Below are 17,535 nucleotides of genomic sequence, written 5' to 3' on the forward strand. Positions count from 1 at the left end.
GTTATATCAACCAAATGCTCAAAAAACAAGGCTTTTTCCATGAATTTTTCTAAAAGACATTTGAGATGTAAGATATATAAATAATATATCGGATTAAGCAACTCTTGAAGAATAGGAAAAAAAATTATTGCTGCTTTTTTTACAAAATGGCGGCTGTGCAGCAATTGCCGTGAACCGCTTTTATTTAAAGTTGTTCCGCGGCGAGCAGTAGAAGTCGTGCCCAACTCCACCTATCACCAAACAAAAATTTTCTCATTATCTACATAAGTGTCGCTAGTGAAGTACACATGATTATATTTTTAGAATTCTTCTTCGCAAAATGGCAACGGTCAAAAGTTCTTTTTTTGACAAAAAAAAATCAACTTTAATTGTTTATAACTTTTGTTGTTGTAAATCAATCACCAAAATCGTGTGTACTTCACTAGGTAATCTAATGAAGAAACTATAGTTAAAATTTCAAGTCAATAGGATGTAAACTTTTTCAGTTCAACAGCTCGCCGATTATAAAAACAAAATTTTGAGAAAAACGCGTTTAAAGTATCAAAATACTGTAAATCTTAAGAATCGCAATAATAAAACCCCTAATAATTTTTTAACCTTCAGTCAGCTAACCTTCAATAAAGTTGTCCATCCTGGGCTTTATCTTCCTCTTCTTTCTTTTTTTTATCTAATCTAAGGCTGCGCCTACCCTCTTTCGCGGTATCAGACATGCGACGCTCAGTGACTTTGACACGGTTGCCGCCCGATCCCACGCAAAACTCAAACTTGTCACTCATATTTAAGTACTTTTGAGGATAACTCACAGTAAAGTATCAAAAAACTCAGACAAAGAACGTACACCACGAGAACGGCTGATCGACTAAACAAATGGAAATTGTGAGTAAACACGTGCTGTAGAGACGCTGTAACGGTCGAAACTTGATGCCGCGACCTCTATACTTCACATTTGAAAAACGATATCGATCATAGGTAACTTCTACTAGTTTACAAAGTCTCGAAATTAAAAACAAAAACAAGAATGGCCAAAATAAACGAAAAATGTTATTTTGGAGCATAAAAGTTGTTCGGTAAAAATTGATTTTAACGTATTTTGAGTTTAGATCAGTATTTGAGCGATGTATATTTTGATTCTAGGATTCTTTTAGCATGATTTAAGCCAATAAAAAAATGACAAAAAAAAATTTGTTTTTGGTAGATATTACCCCTTAATTAGATTCTCTAACTTATTTTATTTCTAAAGTAAAGCAGATATTTTTTAAATACCATTCAAAATTTCCAAAAAAAAATCTGTGTTAGGAGCCTTCAATCGACCAATTGAGAATAATAAACTTTTCCCAATAAAAAACATTATGAATAGAATAGACCGTTTCAATCTGAAAATATTAAAGTGCCAACATCACAACCAGGGCTCAACATTTCACGCAGTTGTTCCCGGGCAGGAGAGCATTACAAAATCATAACTCATCAAAAACATATTTAGCTATGAGGACTTATCGTGTTATTCGAAAGATATTCACGTTTTAAACATGCATATGAAAATATTATGAAATTTTGATATCATATCTCGCTATGCCCCGATATGTAAGTTGATTTAAAAATATCTAATTGAAAGTAAGTTTTTAAGTGAATATTGGTTGTTATTGATTATTTATAAAATATTCAGTTATGCATTCGGTGTTCAATAAGTTGAAAATATCTGAATCGGTCATTTTTGTGATTTTTAATGCAAATTACAGGATTGTCATTGAAATATCAAGCTTTGTTATTCATTTGGTCATAGAGGAATAATATTTTGGTATATTTTTTGTTATTTTACCAACTATGTAAACCATTTTAAGATCAAAATGAGGTTTATTTCCAATATCTGGTTGTAACATTATAATGATATTTTCTCCTGATACGAACAGCTTGATTTTTATATCATTTTCTTCGGCATTTTTGCCGTTGAACGAGTTTGATTACGAGTTTCTTTCCCGTCTGGTGTTCACCGGTTTACTGCAAGTGAAGCTGATGGCTGTTTAAATTAACGAAATGACGGAATGTGACGTCACTCAATATCAAACACCCTCTTCCTCCTACGTCACATATCGTCACGATTTGTCTAACTTCATCCCCTGTCTATATGCGTCACGTATTGTATGGATGCCACCTGTCCCCGTCATCGTTCATTGTTTCAGACCAAGGTTAGATAAATCTAAACGAATGTAGTTATGACCAGTGCCTGAAAAAGTCATTTTAAATTTAAAATCGTCAGTTGAGAGTGACGCTGTGAACCTTAACTTTCATTTGAAAATATTTTCTTTCGTTTTCGAGTGCTCGAAAATGAAACAAAGTATTATACTGATCGACAAAAAAGACGGCAAAAAGCGTCAACGTTCACTTAAGTGTCGCATAGTAATTGCTCGCCGGGTTCTTATGATGGTTGAGACCCTTCCCTCCTCTGCAATAGAGAGATTCCATAAAAATAAAACACAAATTACTACATAACTCAAGAATTAATCAAATAAGTGAAACCAAATTCGACATGTAGAGGTTTTTGGGAGCAAAAAATATTTTGGTGGTAATTTGACACCCTTTCCTCGTCTGGACCCCTCCCGGTTTACTGCATAATTCGAGAATGAATCAAGCAACTAGAACCAAATCAAAAATGTGAATGTCTTAAGGGTAATAAATTTTCACATGGTGGTTCGACACCCCTTCCTCTCCTGGACCAAACAAATGACTTATTCCAATTAAACCAACTATTTCAAACTTTTTGTCTTTTGAGTTGGAACGTATCCAATATCCGATTTGTTATGCATTTGAAGACTGTAAACAGATCGCATAGCCAATCTTTAGATGTATGTGGAATATATTAAAAATGTTTAAAATTATTTAGAACAATGGGCGGAGCGAAGTTGGCCGGATCAGCTAGTGTAATTTACGATAACATGCAATTCGCCTAATTTTGAGGAGGAAACTGATAAAAAAAAATCGTACGACTATGATAATTGACAGGCTGTCAAATTTGCCATTGTTAATTTGCTTTTGCTGTTAATTTGGAAAAATAGAGCATAAGTTATATAACTCTCCAGTGTTCAGCAGAGAAAACAATAAAAAAATCAGACCGACACAAAGTCTAGGTAATTATAGTTGCTAATACTTGATAGAAGTATTTCACGAGGCTCGGTAAAAAAGAGTAGTAGCGTAAAAAGTAGAGAGAAGGGTAAAAGTATAAAGATTTGTCACTTATTTCGGTGGAAACAGTAACCCTTTTTTTCGTCATAGTCGCTAGAGATGCAAAGGTTAATCCGGTCTCTGGCAACAACGATTGTTATATTTACTTTCTCACTCGCTAACCAACCGTGAAAATATGACCGACGCCGTTATCGACCTACTACTAAATTATCTGCTGCTAAATTATTGTACATTGAACATGATATGTTGATCTCATGTTGTTCTTTGTGCAACTTCACTGGCTTAGATCCATCACGGAGGAGCAACTACGAAATGTGCGGTCAAGCTCAAGCTCTAAATCTCTTAAAGAATAAGTGAAAGTGGGTATCCCATAGGTGTTCCTTCCGTTTGAATGTAAAATCTTCTTCGAAATGTGAAATAAAATTATTAAATTGTGGAATTAAAAGTAGAAAACCATGAAAAGAAATTTTTACAAAACTTGCTCTAAGTTAGATATAATAAACAACCGTAAATAATAAAATTCTGATAAACCTGATGTTAGATGGGATTGAATAACTCAAGAATATCAAAATTCAATAACAGGGCACTAACAGTTTCCAAACTCCAGAAATCACAGGTCGCTAGCACTAAAAATTTAGAAATTTTACTGTCTCGATAACATAAAAACACCTAGCACCATTTCCATGGAAACATCTGTTCAAACTTTTACGATTTATTCGGACACCGTCTACCTTTAAATCTTCACATCACCTTCACAGAGTTGGCTAGTGCATAATTTAATATCGCAGCAATTCAATAAAAAAGTCTGGGGACGCACACTGGGAAAAAATGAACCCAAATTCCCACTAATTAGAAGCCGCTGGGCTGGCAACCTGAAATATAACATTTCTTATGTACAATTAGTCAATAAATCGATTGGTGATATTTTCATTCTGTGCAGGGCACGGGAACGGGTCTATATTTCCAAAAATACGCAAAAATAGGGTGAAAATAAGCAAAATAGACCACTTCTCGGGCCCTGCCCAAAATGAAACCATCGCCAATCGATTTGTTGACCAATTTTACATAAGAAGTGCTATATTTATATTTCACCAATCGATTTATTCATCAATTTTACATAAGAAATGCTATATTTCAGGTTGCCAGCCCAGCGGCTTCTAATTAGTGGGAATTTGGGTCCACTTTTTCCCAGTGTGGGACGGTTCCAACTGCTGAGAATAAAATCTTCCGGATCGACTTTTTAACTGATCATGCTTAAGAGCTCTTGTATTGTATGTATTTATGAAGCAGGTGATTTTCGAATAAATCGGGAAAAAAGATTCTATTTCCTTCGGAGTGACTGAAGCCCATTTAAAATTCCGTTTTCATGCAATGGGGCGAGTAGAAAAACTCATCAGTCGACTGCGTTTTTCTTGTTCCAATGAGAGATTCGAAATTTATTTTGGAGAAAAAAGAACAATCGCATCAACTTCATTGATATGGGATGCAAAAAAAACGTTGAAAAATATTTAAATAGCGGAAATGCGTGTGGTCCCCGTGGTTCTGTGGTTAGCGATGTCGGTCGGCTAGCTCTCCCACACGGTTGTGATATCGGGTTCGATTCCCGATCAGGTCGAGAGGATCTTTTCGTGCTGGAAATTTTCTCGACTCAGCACTGGGGCACGGTGTATCGTTGTACTTATCCTACAACATGCTAAATGTGCCGAAAACAATATCGATAACGAATTCTCTCAACTAACCTAGTTGATCGAGACCGCATGAAACAGACTTTTCTCAAGTTTTAGGCTAATAGCTTGGTTGTCTGCTGGATTGGGTTCTGATGATAGCTAAGGAAGTTGATTCCATATTTCGCGGCCGCTTGACAAAGAGACAGTTATTGTTTTTATATGATTTTTTAATGTGATCAAAAACAAAGACCGTATAACAAAAACAAAACTAAAGTGCAACATTAAAAAAATAAACGAGCCCAAAAACTTTACCAAATTATACCATGAAAATATAAACCATTGAAAAATCATATGAGTGACGGTAAACATAAAAAATAAAACAAATAAATTTATGGAAAATATCAATTTATAACAACTTTTAGCGTTGTATACTAAACATAATGAAACGGTAAATGTTTTAAAATTAATAAAACAATTAGATGCTTCCAAATAAACTGATTTCAAGGGAATCAAAAGTTTAAAAATATTAAAATACAAAAACAGGGCGCTAAGAATTGAAAAATTTACCGGTCATCAACTGTAGAAAATAAATAGTAAAAAATGTAACAAAACTTAACAGCTTATACACCGTGCTTTGTAGAATCTAGATTAGTGTACTGATTTGCTGTGAAATAATCGCTGCAATTGAGAAAAAAATATGGAGACCATTCAACAAAAATATTCTATGGAAAAGAAAACCTGCACAGAAATGACGAGGAAACTATTTCACTTGTTCATCAATAATGACGAAAATAACAAACAAAATAATTTGTATATTCCTAGCGATAAAAACGCTATGCTTCGATTTTCAGTCCTGTATAACTTTTTATTTGTATGCCACAAGTCCTACTTGAACAAAATTTTATAAAATGTTGAGGCGTTTGCGACAGCAAAAAACCTTAATACTACAAATAAGCACTCTCAAAAGTTTTTGAAGATCGTTTCACAATGCTGATGAATAATTGTTTTGTTTGTAGTGGCTTAACACCAGGAAACATTTTTATGTTTAGCACTCACATGCAAATACCTAAATATTAAAAAGGGTCCCTCATAAATTTGAAAAACGGAGATCTTCTCAGATATCTGCGGAGAATAACAATTACAATTTTCTACAGTCCTGAAGCATGCTATTTTCTGAGACTGCATGTTAGTAGTTCAGGTCATAAGTGATTAACTAGGCTATAGAAATCACAAAATCTGTGGGGAAATGTTTAGAGTTAGGTGTTGAAAGAATCAATTATAACAAATGCCATTTAATTGCAAATTTCGAATTCAATAAAATCAATATCCCAAGACGCTTTCACCTGCTTTAGTTCGTGAGATATATATTGAAAAACAGAAGTGCTTTTATGGAAATTCACAAAAAAGGTGCACTCTCAAATGCTTAAGCGCTATACAATTAGTAAAAAACTTTGGATTTTTTGGGTTATGGAATAAACTAATCAATTAAAAACGTAAACAATGTTCAAAACTAAAATCACTGCAATCAACATTCTCGGTTTTGTAGCTCCTTAGGAATACATAATACACAAATATATCACTTGAATTGTTCAACTAACTTCTGAATTGGGGTCACTCTTGTGTACCATCCTTGCTTAAATCATGGGCATTTTCCACAGTTCAAACACACAGTAGTGGAACAAATCTTGTTTTTTTTAATAAGGCTTCTCGCAATATTCAGGTAACTAGGTTACTATTCACAATTAAAAGATAAAAAATAGAAAACTCTAAACTTTTCGGTTTCAAATCACTTAAAACTAATCGTATAAATGCTTCAAATCAATTCGACAAGTTTTTGATAAAAAAGTATAGTTTTTCGTTATGAAGTTAGCATGTTGAATTCGAACGCAAATCACTCAGGAGAGTAATTATTTACTTCAATCCACGGCATATTTTCGATCCCGCATATTTGAATCATATCCTCTTACAACTGTTTAGTAGGTTCAAAGCAACAAAAAAGTTTTCAAACAACAAAGCACCATTTGATTTTTCAGCCAAAAATTCGAAAGCTCTTTTTTCGATGACCCAGATTTCATAATAAATCTCTTGTACTCGGATTTTTTTATCATATCATATATTGAATGTCAGTTCAATTATACTTATATACTGATAATGTCTGATTAACAAGCACTTTAGATTTCATTTTCCGTTTCCGTTCCACAAATCCACAACTGCACTTTACAATTCTGTAAACACGAAATTGTTAGTATCACGAATCTAGACTATTCGTCACTGATTTTGCAACATAAGCAATTATAAGTATTTAGTTATGGACATATAATAAGAACTTAAATGTCTTCTTGGATGTGTGACTATTACTCCAAAATTCCATTCGGTGTCAATGTGTCACTTAACCGTGTTTATTTTCTGTTTTGCAAAATAGATACATCAAACACAGACCGAATCGAGGTCAACAATTGTCACAGTTGGAGCACAAGTTTTCACCAAAGCACAACTTCTGTTTTATCAGCATTGGTTTTTCGACAGACCCACACACACGCACAGAACCGTCATGAGCCCACCCATTCCAATTTACCAGCCGTTAATCCCTCCAGGGCCCGAAAGTACCGGGCGAGCAGCGATCCGAAGCTCTTTGCCTGGTATCCATCTTCGACGGTCAAAATCACTGCCGGCTTCTGTTCCAACGCAAAATCGCTGATACTCGTAGGAAAATCATGCTCCATATTTAATTATTTTTTTCTGACCCCTCCTGCGGCGGTTGTTGTTTGTGTTGACACTCTGCTCGAGCTACTGTTTGTCACTCACTCCGCCGAGCTCGGCACAAATTCGATAAACGGCGAAATTCGATCACAGGTCGACCGCGTGTAACAATTTCCCGATCGAGCAAAAACAATTCACCATTATGATTTCACTGCAAAAACTTCCGATTCTGCCACCGTCAGCACTGAAAACAACGCGAGCGCGAAAAACCAGCACTAAACTTCCCCGTTCGATGTCGAGCCCCGAACTAACGCTAATTGACCAATATCCAAGAACCTATATGCAGAATTTCCACTACCGGTAGACCGACACCTGCCAGCGGACCGCGGTACGAAGCCATCGGCGCCGTGATACATGCATTAGTTTAATTCGTCAACGCATCGAAAAGCTTCTGAAGCCATGAAGAACGACGGCGCGCGGGGCTCAGAACAAAAAAATTCATACACGTGTAAACAACAACAGCGCAGTGGCAAAGCCACTTCTGGAAGGCAGCACGCGATTTAAATCGACCGCCTCGACGCACATCAATGCAGGACCGGCCGGCGTTCTGAAGGCAACACACATCGATGTAGGCGTGATCCTGTTGCCGCACAAGTAGAATCCCTCCTGTGCAAAGTAATTGTTTCGTTTTTTTTTTGTGTACCTTTATGACGACGATGGCGGGGTAGGGTGTGAAAATCCAACACAAGAATAATGCGTCGTGCTGAGAGATCGCACGATATCAATGTATGGGTGTGTTGAACAGAAACTCTCTTTGCCGAAGCTAGTAAAACAGTTTTATGTACTAGCGAAACTTTACAGTTGGAATCATGAATAGGTTTTTTTTAACGATTGGGTAATGTTCAATCATGATGGGTACGCCTGGTTGAAACAGAAACGTTCTTGAAGCAATCTACTTGCGTTGTTGATTTTGATAGATGTATTGGATATTTGCTTACATGTGTACGTCGCAGCGTTGATCGACTCTTAGGTTTTAGCCAACAATTCCAATTAAAAAACTCGACAGACTCAAGTACTATTTCGACATGAACTCAAAATTAAAATTAAATTCGAAATAATTATTTGTGTGTAAACGTTTGGCTTAGGGTTATGCGATTCTCGTTCTACACTCGACGTCATCATAAGATAGTTTAAGATGTTTCGAATTCGAATAGGAAGAAAAGGTGACCTATTACCATATTTTTAAAAATATTAAAAGCACATCGAACAGGAAACGGACTCTTTTATCTAACACAATGTAATTTACGCCAATAAAGCAACCAAACTCAATGCTACATAAGAAGAATTCGCCTCAACGGGTCTTGATCGAATCGATTTCTGATAACGTTTGTTTTGAAAAGAGGCCATCCACATACCACGTGGACAGACTATAAACGATTTCGAACTCTGGTATCACCCTCGGCTTATTAATCTAAAACGGACTGCTTTTATATCAAAATCAAAGTTAACCAGCACGGTATTTTAACATATATTTGCACATAATCTAAAAATTAGCTGAAACTTGAAAGTTTTCAAAATTTTGGCTCGACAGCTGTTGTAAATTGTGAAATTTGGCCCTCGCCTCATAAAGGTTGGACCGGCCTGATTTAGGGACTACAACTGTCGAGAACTGCATTGGATACCATTGGAAGAGAGTGTAATTGTCGTTGATATTAGCAAATTACGTTTGACCGCAGCTGGGAGTGCTCTGCACGATGCATTTTGTCTCCATGGTTTGACGCAGATAAACACGGTTGAAAGTTTTTCCTTTAGAGTTTTAAGACAGCATTTAATCTTATGAATCATTCCATCCATGTACAAAAGCTGGATAAACTGGAACTCTCTGTCGTTCTTGTCAGATGGATTCGATCATACCATACTGGCAGATGTATGTGTTCGTGTTGGGCCATCACATTCAGAGCCTTCTACTTCTGAAGTGACGTAAAGAAGCAATCGTGGCCCGCTTATGTTCTCGGTGCTATATTTCTGTTAAGTACACGGCTCTATTTTGCGAACGATTTAAAAACTATCATGACTATAAACTGTCTTTGTGACTTCCGTGGATCTCTAAACTTACTTGACCCAAGTAACAATCAAAATGCTTAAAAGACTTAGGATTGTTTTATTTTAGTTGTATGTTAACTTACATTGAAGGCTTTGTTTATGTTTGGGTTTTATTTGATAGCCTCAGCCATCTTATGCCAACCGTCATAATGTATGTATTGTACGAACTTTGATATAACCAATTTTGTTACTTGAGGATGCGTTCGGTGATTGAAGCTACCGGAATCTCCATACCCTGCACGTAGACAAATGCAACGTCATTACCTTTGGTAGAAAGCAACAACCAATCAGCATTCAATGTAACGTTTCTAGGCATGCTCTCTAGTTAGAGACCTTAGCATAATTTTAGATAGCCAGCTTAGATTTTACTACGATGGAAAGACAATAAGGCTTCTAAAGGACAGAAATGGATGAGGAAAAAAAATCACACATTGAGTTCAAAATGGCGAGAAAAACCGCTTCTACAGATCAGATATGACGTATTAAGGGATAAGGCACCGTCAGTATTTAGAGTTAACAGTGATGGTCTATGTGTAGGTCAACAGCTTTTATGTACTTTTTTGGCATCTTCAAAATGCCGATCAAAAATTCCCACAACAAAAAGCACCTGTTTTTCCATTCATTCCAACGTTTCGCATCGCAAAAGTTAAAATATTTCCGGCGAAAAGCGATGCAAAACAAAATATTTTGCGGAGAAAATCATGAGAGAAACATTTTTTGCACACACCAACTTCGTTACGCTATAAAGCTATTGTCCAAATTTTCATGAATACAAAGTTGCCAGATTAATGAATAATAAATTACAAATATTTTTTTTTTAATTTTAGTCTGAAATTAACGATTATCACCCAAAAACAATCAGATTTTCTGTGACATGTTTGTCATATAAAAATATGGTCGGAAGAAAAACTACTGGACAGAAACCTAACACTTTTTCAGGGACTGGGAAATAACAATAAAAAGACATCGCAAAAATAGCCCGATATGCTGGCAGCCGAAACATTCAGCAGTGTGCATTTTGCTGCTGCCTGCCAAATCCTTCGTGTATTTGGTCAAGCTTACTCGTGACATCATGAACTGTACGTATATTTTCATATTATTCAGAATATTATGGAATTTAGTGAAAAAGTAATAAAGTTGATTTTTGCAAACCTCATAATTGTTACTGATTTTTTTGCTTATCAATAAAATTGGGTAATTATCATTCAATTAATGCTAAAAACATGGGTTTCACCCGCAAAAAAAATAACTCACTTGCTACTTATACCACAGCCGAGTGAAACAATAGTGATGAGTCACTTTTATGAGAACACATAGAAGTACTGCGCACTGTTGAGATTATGCAAGAGATACGACTTGAGTTTTCGTTTAGAAGAATGTTATGCGAAGTGGTACCTGGATTTTTTTTTCAGTTTGGAGGTGCAAAGCAAACTCGACAAAAAACGCAATCTACTTTTCTACTCAGATGCTTCCCTCATTTTATATGTGCTCAAGAAACTTGAGGTGAGAAAACTCACCTCTGTATATTATCTCTCTGGAAAGATATATCAAAATCTCGGTGATTTTTGCAAGTTTCTCAAATACACACGATTCGCTGCTCACTTCAAGCAACTGCGTCGATGTGCACACCAGTATGAGAGCAGTTGTGTCCGCATTGAAAAATATTCTTCTACACGCTAGTGATTCTCTGACAGAAACGACAAGCCTGCCTATGTTTACCGCTATAATTCTCAATTGAGCTCAGAATGATGATAAACCACTTCCAAAGATCAGGAAAAAAGTGCTACTAAAGGACAAAAATCACCAAAAACAAAAATATTCGCCAATCAAGTACAGATTGGCGAAAAAACCTTTTCAAAAGACAGTAACTATCAAACAAAAGTGATCAGAATAGTAAAAGAACGCTCCAAAGAAGCAAAATAAAAAAAAATAACCCAACTTATTATGCTCAAAATAGCAAAAAACGCTCCCAGAAATAAAAAAAAATCTTCACAAAAAGACACATTAAGCCCACAATAGGAAGAAAAATTGAAGATAAAAATGGTTAGTAAAATATACCAAATTAAATTCAAAATATCTAACAAAGGTTCCTGGAGACTAAATATGGCCAGAAAAAATAAATAGTTGAAAATTAGGTTCAGAATGGCGAAAAAATGATCCCAAAAATTAGAAATGAAGAAAAAGGAAATTAACGCAAATTAGACTCAAAATGACGAAAAAATGTCTGAAGAAAAAAAGTATCACAAAATAAGTTCAAAACGCTTCATGGCCAGAAACGGCTATAGAAGGAAAAGACCCAACAAAAAAATTCCAAATCAACACAATGTGACGAATAGTTTCTAAAGGCCAGAAACGGGTAAAAATATCCCAATTCGAATATAGAATGACGAACAAACACTTTTAAAGGGACGAAAGACCAAAAATGATAATAAAATATTCAATAAATAGCCGAACGTTGTGAAAAATAAAACACTTCTGAAGACCTGAAGTGAAAATAAACGAATCGCAAAGTAAGCACAGAATAGAGAAAAAACGTTTCAAAAGCAAAATGATTTAAAAACTATATGGCCAAAAGAGAAATTTAAAAGACCTTTCTAGGAACCAGGGAAAGAAAGAAAAAAGAAACAGAAATATTTAAAATTAGGTTTAGAATGGCAAACAACGCATGAAGAGATTAGGAGCCATCCACATACCACGTGGACTGATTTTAAACCAATTTAAACCCACCGCCACCCCCCACCCGCGGAAAACTGCTCATATAAATTCTAAAAAATTTCTATGGACCCTTGTATCAGGCTAAATGGCAAAAAAAAAGATTGTCAATTAAGCTCAAACGGCGAAACAACACTTCTAAATGTTAGAAATGGCTGTGAAAGAAATGACCCCAAAAGAGCTCAGAATGGTATAGGGTAACGAGCCCATAATTCGCCCACTTTATCCGAGTACCCAAAATTCGCCCACCTATTTTTTTTATTGTTCGCAATATAGTGTCAACTCTCAGAACCGTGTTTAAACATAGAAAAGAAACAGCTGAGATTGAAAATAAATTATTATTTGGCATAATTCAATAACAAACCCCGTAAACAATTTGTTGATTAGTGGGTGGGCGAATTATGGGTCCCTTACCCTAATAAAGGGTGATTTTTTAAGAATTTGGTTTTTCTTTTAAAAGAAACGCATGAAAATTACGAAACTGTATGAAATCTTTATTTGAGCCCATAAATTGGTTTATGCCATTTACTTTTTGAAGATAGTTTCATTCAAATGTTGGACACGGCTACGTTTTAAATGGTCCATACGAAAAGTCCAATTTTGGATCACTTTTTCGAGCATTTCGGTTGGTATCTAGCGAATAAAGCGTGTAATGTTGTCTTCCAAGGCTGGAATTGTTGTTGGCTTATCCGCATAGACGAGAGACTTAACGTAGCCCCACAAAAAATAATTTAGCGGTGTTAAATCGCATGATCTAGGCGGCCAATTCACCGGTCCATTTCGTGAGATGAATTGCTCACCGAACTCATTCCGCTATATGTCCATTGCTTCGCGCGATGTGTGGCACGTTGCTCCGTCTTGCTGAAACCACATGTCAACAAGACCCAGCTCTTCCATTTTCGGCAAAAAAAATCAGATATCATCGCGCGATAGTGAGCGCCATTGACCATGACGTTGCGATTTTGATCATCTTTGAAGAAGTACGGACCAATGATGCCTCCAGCGTGTAAAACGCACCAAACCGTGCATTTTTCTGGGTGCATTGGCTATTCTTGTATTACCTCTGGTTGCTCTTCGATCCAAATGCGGCAATTTTCCTTATTAACATACCCATTTAACCTGAAATGAGCTTCGTCGTAATGCGCGAAAAACATTTTTCACAGAGGACGAATTTTGGTAATAAAATTCGATTATTTGTAAGCGTTGTTCAGGCGTAAATCTGTTCATGATGAAATGGCAAACCAAACTGAGTACAGTAGACTTTGACAGCTGTCAGAATTCCCGCGTGAACTGTCAAATTTGAATACACGAAAAACCAAATAGCGAAAATATCACCCTTTATAATCTAAATAATATTTTTTTAAAATTTTTCAACCATTCTTTCTAAACATCTGGAAAAAGAAAAGAACATTTTGAATTCTTTTCAGAATAACGGGCCTAAAATATATAAAACATAAGTCTTTGTCTGTGCTACCAAAAACATTCAATGTTATGCTAAATGCTAATGCTATTTTAAACAATGAAATTAAACAGTTTCAAATGTCTTTATAACTACAAAGTTTTTATTTGATGGAAGCACTTTTGGACAATTTTTAAGACGAAACTCAAAACGTTTTCTCGTAACAACATTTTTACCCTGTAGAAAATTCAACATAGACAGTAAAGATTCTGAATATGACACGTCGCCTAGAATATTTTCTCATTTAAATTTTAGTTGCTGCTGACGTAAATCACGATTTGTTTTGAAAATTATGTGCAGTGTTATTTAAATTTGCGTGGAATATTCTGGAATTTTCTATTATAAGCGATGGAGACAATATGTACTTTATATGCGATTCAACATAAAGTTTTCACACTGTGTAGGGTTAAAATTTGGACTATTTTTTCTTGTCTGCATTGTAGTTACATTTTTCGAAGATTTTCGAGAAAGTCAGAATAATTTTGCTTAGTATTATGGAGCGTGAATTGTCAATTGGGAATCAAAATTTTATGCTTACTTCTTGACAAACAATAGGCATAGTTTATCAATGCACATTTTGTGAATTAAGTGGCATTCCATTTTTAGCAGATTTTGGATTTGAGTCCCTTTTTTCCGCATATCTGGGCTTCAGAAAATTTATTTAATAAACTCAGGGTAAATATAGGAATCATATTCTTTCTACTATAAACTAGTTATTGGATGCATTCCTACTATTCTAGTTTTGAATGTTTTTCGTTATCCGCATTTCTAACCTGAAGACGTTCTTATTTATTTCAGTTTGAAAGTGCTCAATAAACAATTGGTGTTTTGTGATACAGGTTGGACTTGAATATCATCGAAAATTTCGAAAGTCACAGAAAATTATATTAATTTTCAATCGTAATTTCGTGAGAAGCATAAAAAACATTAAAAACTGATTGATTTTACTTAAGTCGGACATGTGTTGATACATGCCCAAAGTGACAGTAAAGTAAAATTTCTAAATAAATATAAAAAACAACCAGCAAAACAAATTAACTTAAGATAATCGAGTCCGACCCCTATTTGGAAGCGTTTTAAGACATATTCGGGTGCAATTTGAATCTTTCTTGTCTTTTCCTGACCTACAGGTATTAGAACTTAGCATTTTAAAGCTAAAACTGCTATCATTTTCATATTGTTTCTTCTAGTGTTGGCCAGCAGAATTAAGAATAATTTTGCGATATTTCTCGTCTCTAACCCTTACGACCCGAGCCCACCCAATCGTGTCGATGAACTTAAACAAAACCTTTTCTCTCTCTCTCTCTCTCTCTCTGTTTCATTCTCTTTTTCTCTTTCTCCCTCCTCTCTCTTCCTTTTCACTCTCACTCTCTTCCACTCTCTCGCTCTCTTTCACTCTCTCTCTCTCTTTCACTCTCTTTTTAACTTTCTCTCTCTATTTCTCTCTCTTTCTCTTTCTCTCTCTCTATCTCTATCTCTTTCACCCTCTCTCTCTATTTCTATCACTTTCACCCTCTCTCTCTATTTATCTCTCTATTCCTTTCTTTTCTCTCTCTCTCTATCTCTTTCTCTCTCTCACACACACTCTCACTGTCTCTACTTTTTCAGACTTTCTTCCTCTAAAAACACGAGGTTAACCTCAACTCAACCAGCTTAAACTCACAGAACGCTCTTTACTAGTGGGAATAAACAATCTTCTCTTAGGCGTCGTACACAAATTACGTAACGCATGAAGGGGGGAGGGGGGTTGAGTCTGCGTTACTTATTGATAGGTAGGGGGGAGGGGGGGGGGGTAGTAGAGACAGTTACGTAACTGTGATATTTGTTCGAAATTGAAAATCTCGGAGGGGGTCAGGCTGATCAGCGTTATGTAATTTTAGGGGGGAGTCATGTCGAGTGTTACCTATCGTTACATAGGGGGGAGGGTGTCTTAAATCGAGATTTTTAACGTTACGTAATTTGTGTACGACGCCTAAGTTTTCTGTCTATTGTATAAAACGGCATTCCGTAATTAACTTTATTGATATTATTTCCTCCGTTTTTGAAGTGTTCTAAATAAATACAGTAGTGCCATATAGGTTTTTCACATAAAAAACTTCGTAGATGTCGAATTGAAAAATTTAAGTTTTTTTAATACTAAAAATTATTACATCATTTACAAACAGACATGACCATTGCTGTTCATTCGTCTGTAACTCAAAAATTTAAAACGCTAACATGTGTTTTTTTTTTTTTTTTTTTTTTTTGAGGAGAAACAGAAGGTATCTGCTTGCTGAAATCCGAAATATTTTTCTAAAAAGTACGCAAAACATGCAAAGCTATGACTTTTTAGCCTCAGAATGCCTCCAACTCATAATCTGAAACGGTTATATGTTTTTTTTTCTACATTAAAATACTTTTTTTTTTTTATTCTCGCTTATTTTCCGTCGGTCTAGTTCCGCCACAGTTGTGGCCAATCACCGACGCCCAGGGAGGCGACTCCACACCCAGGACCCTAACTCACGACCCGTTTATTAACGGACCGGCGCCAACGGCTTTACTTCCTCATGCGATGGAAGGCGTGATCTCAGAGATTTTTCGCCTCAGAAAATCTCCCGGTGTCGGCTAGGATTGAATCTAGACCAGTTGGGTTGGTTGTGAGTGGATCACGCCATCTCACAACCATCGACACCTATGTCGGCGGTGGGATTCGAACCCAGGCGTCGAGCGTGGTTGGCGGAGACGTTACCAACCACACTAGGCCCCCGCTGCCAACATTAAAATACTTGTCCATGATTAAAAAAGGCATGTGTAATGGTATTTTATATTTAAATTAAGATATGACCGTGGGGTTCTTTTTGGCCACCATCATAATTGGACATAAACCTCAATTCATGAAATTACTCCAGGAATCCTTTTAGAGTCCGCATGTCAAATTGCCTGGGAAGTTCTTCATTTTGGTGTGTTTCCGGATTCCCTGCCAAACACTTACTTAAATTGTCGAAAACATAACGGTAAAGGATTAAAAGAAATTAGATTGAAATTTTTTCAGTATTCTTCTTTCAGAACTTGTAAGGCAAGTATAACTTAACCCTCTAGTGCCCAGTGCCGCCTTTAGACGGTCTTCAGTTGAACCTCTAAAAAGCTTCAAAAAGAACTTGAAAAATGTTTATAAAGCTTCATAGTGATTTTTTAGAAGTCCGTCTAAAAATTAATTTGGGCACTACAGGGTTAGACCAAATTGATGATTATTTTCAATTCCCGGCTGAATTCCACATCAGTTTACTGGTCTTTCCTAACATTAGAGACTATTTCTCGACGGCCCAAAACTGTATTTATACTTTCCTTCCAAACCATTGTCTCGTATAGCATGTTTCGTGATTTAGAGCTATTTTCCAACCCGGATCTGACCTCAACAAAATTTTGAACATTTTTAGAATGCATTCGTTTCTCGCCGATTTTCAATCGAAATTGATTTTAGTTCTAACAATTGAAGACAAAGTATTGATTGAGTCAAAACCTATGTCCGAACTTCTTTTTTAAATGGTTTTCTGGGTCCTCATAACTTTTTTGCTGTTTTTTAGAATTTTTTAGGAAATATTTCAACATTGAGCAGATTGCATTTATTATTTTAGAACGAATTCGAGATTATCTTACATTGCCTTTTTGTTCATTTAACACATTTCTCAACAACTCAACTAAGAATCAAATGACGATCAATTAGGCACCAACGAATCA

The 17,535-nt window shown here is 35.8% G+C and overlaps 1 protein-coding gene across 2 annotated transcripts in view; it reads right to left on the minus strand.

Moving 5' to 3' along the window:
* LOC129722365 (elongation of very long chain fatty acids protein 7-like) overlaps window positions 1–17,535 on the minus strand; it is an 84,907-nt gene that overhangs the window by 22,278 nt on the left and 45,094 nt on the right. The window contains exon 1 of one of the 2 annotated variants that reach the window (XM_055675754.1): window positions 7,420–8,035. The exons of the other annotated variant lie outside the window; for it this stretch is intronic. Within the exon in view, the coding sequence (XP_055531729.1) occupies window positions 7,420–7,567 (148 nt within the window). The 5' untranslated portion in view covers window positions 7,568–8,035. Of the gene's footprint in view, window positions 1–7,419; window positions 8,036–17,535 lie in introns of those variants that run through there. 2 annotated transcript variants of the gene reach the window in all.

This window comes from Wyeomyia smithii, chromosome 2 (assembly GCF_029784165.1).
Source record: "Wyeomyia smithii strain HCP4-BCI-WySm-NY-G18 chromosome 2, ASM2978416v1, whole genome shotgun sequence".
NCBI classification, from domain to species: Eukaryota; Metazoa; Arthropoda; class Insecta; order Diptera; family Culicidae; genus Wyeomyia; species Wyeomyia smithii.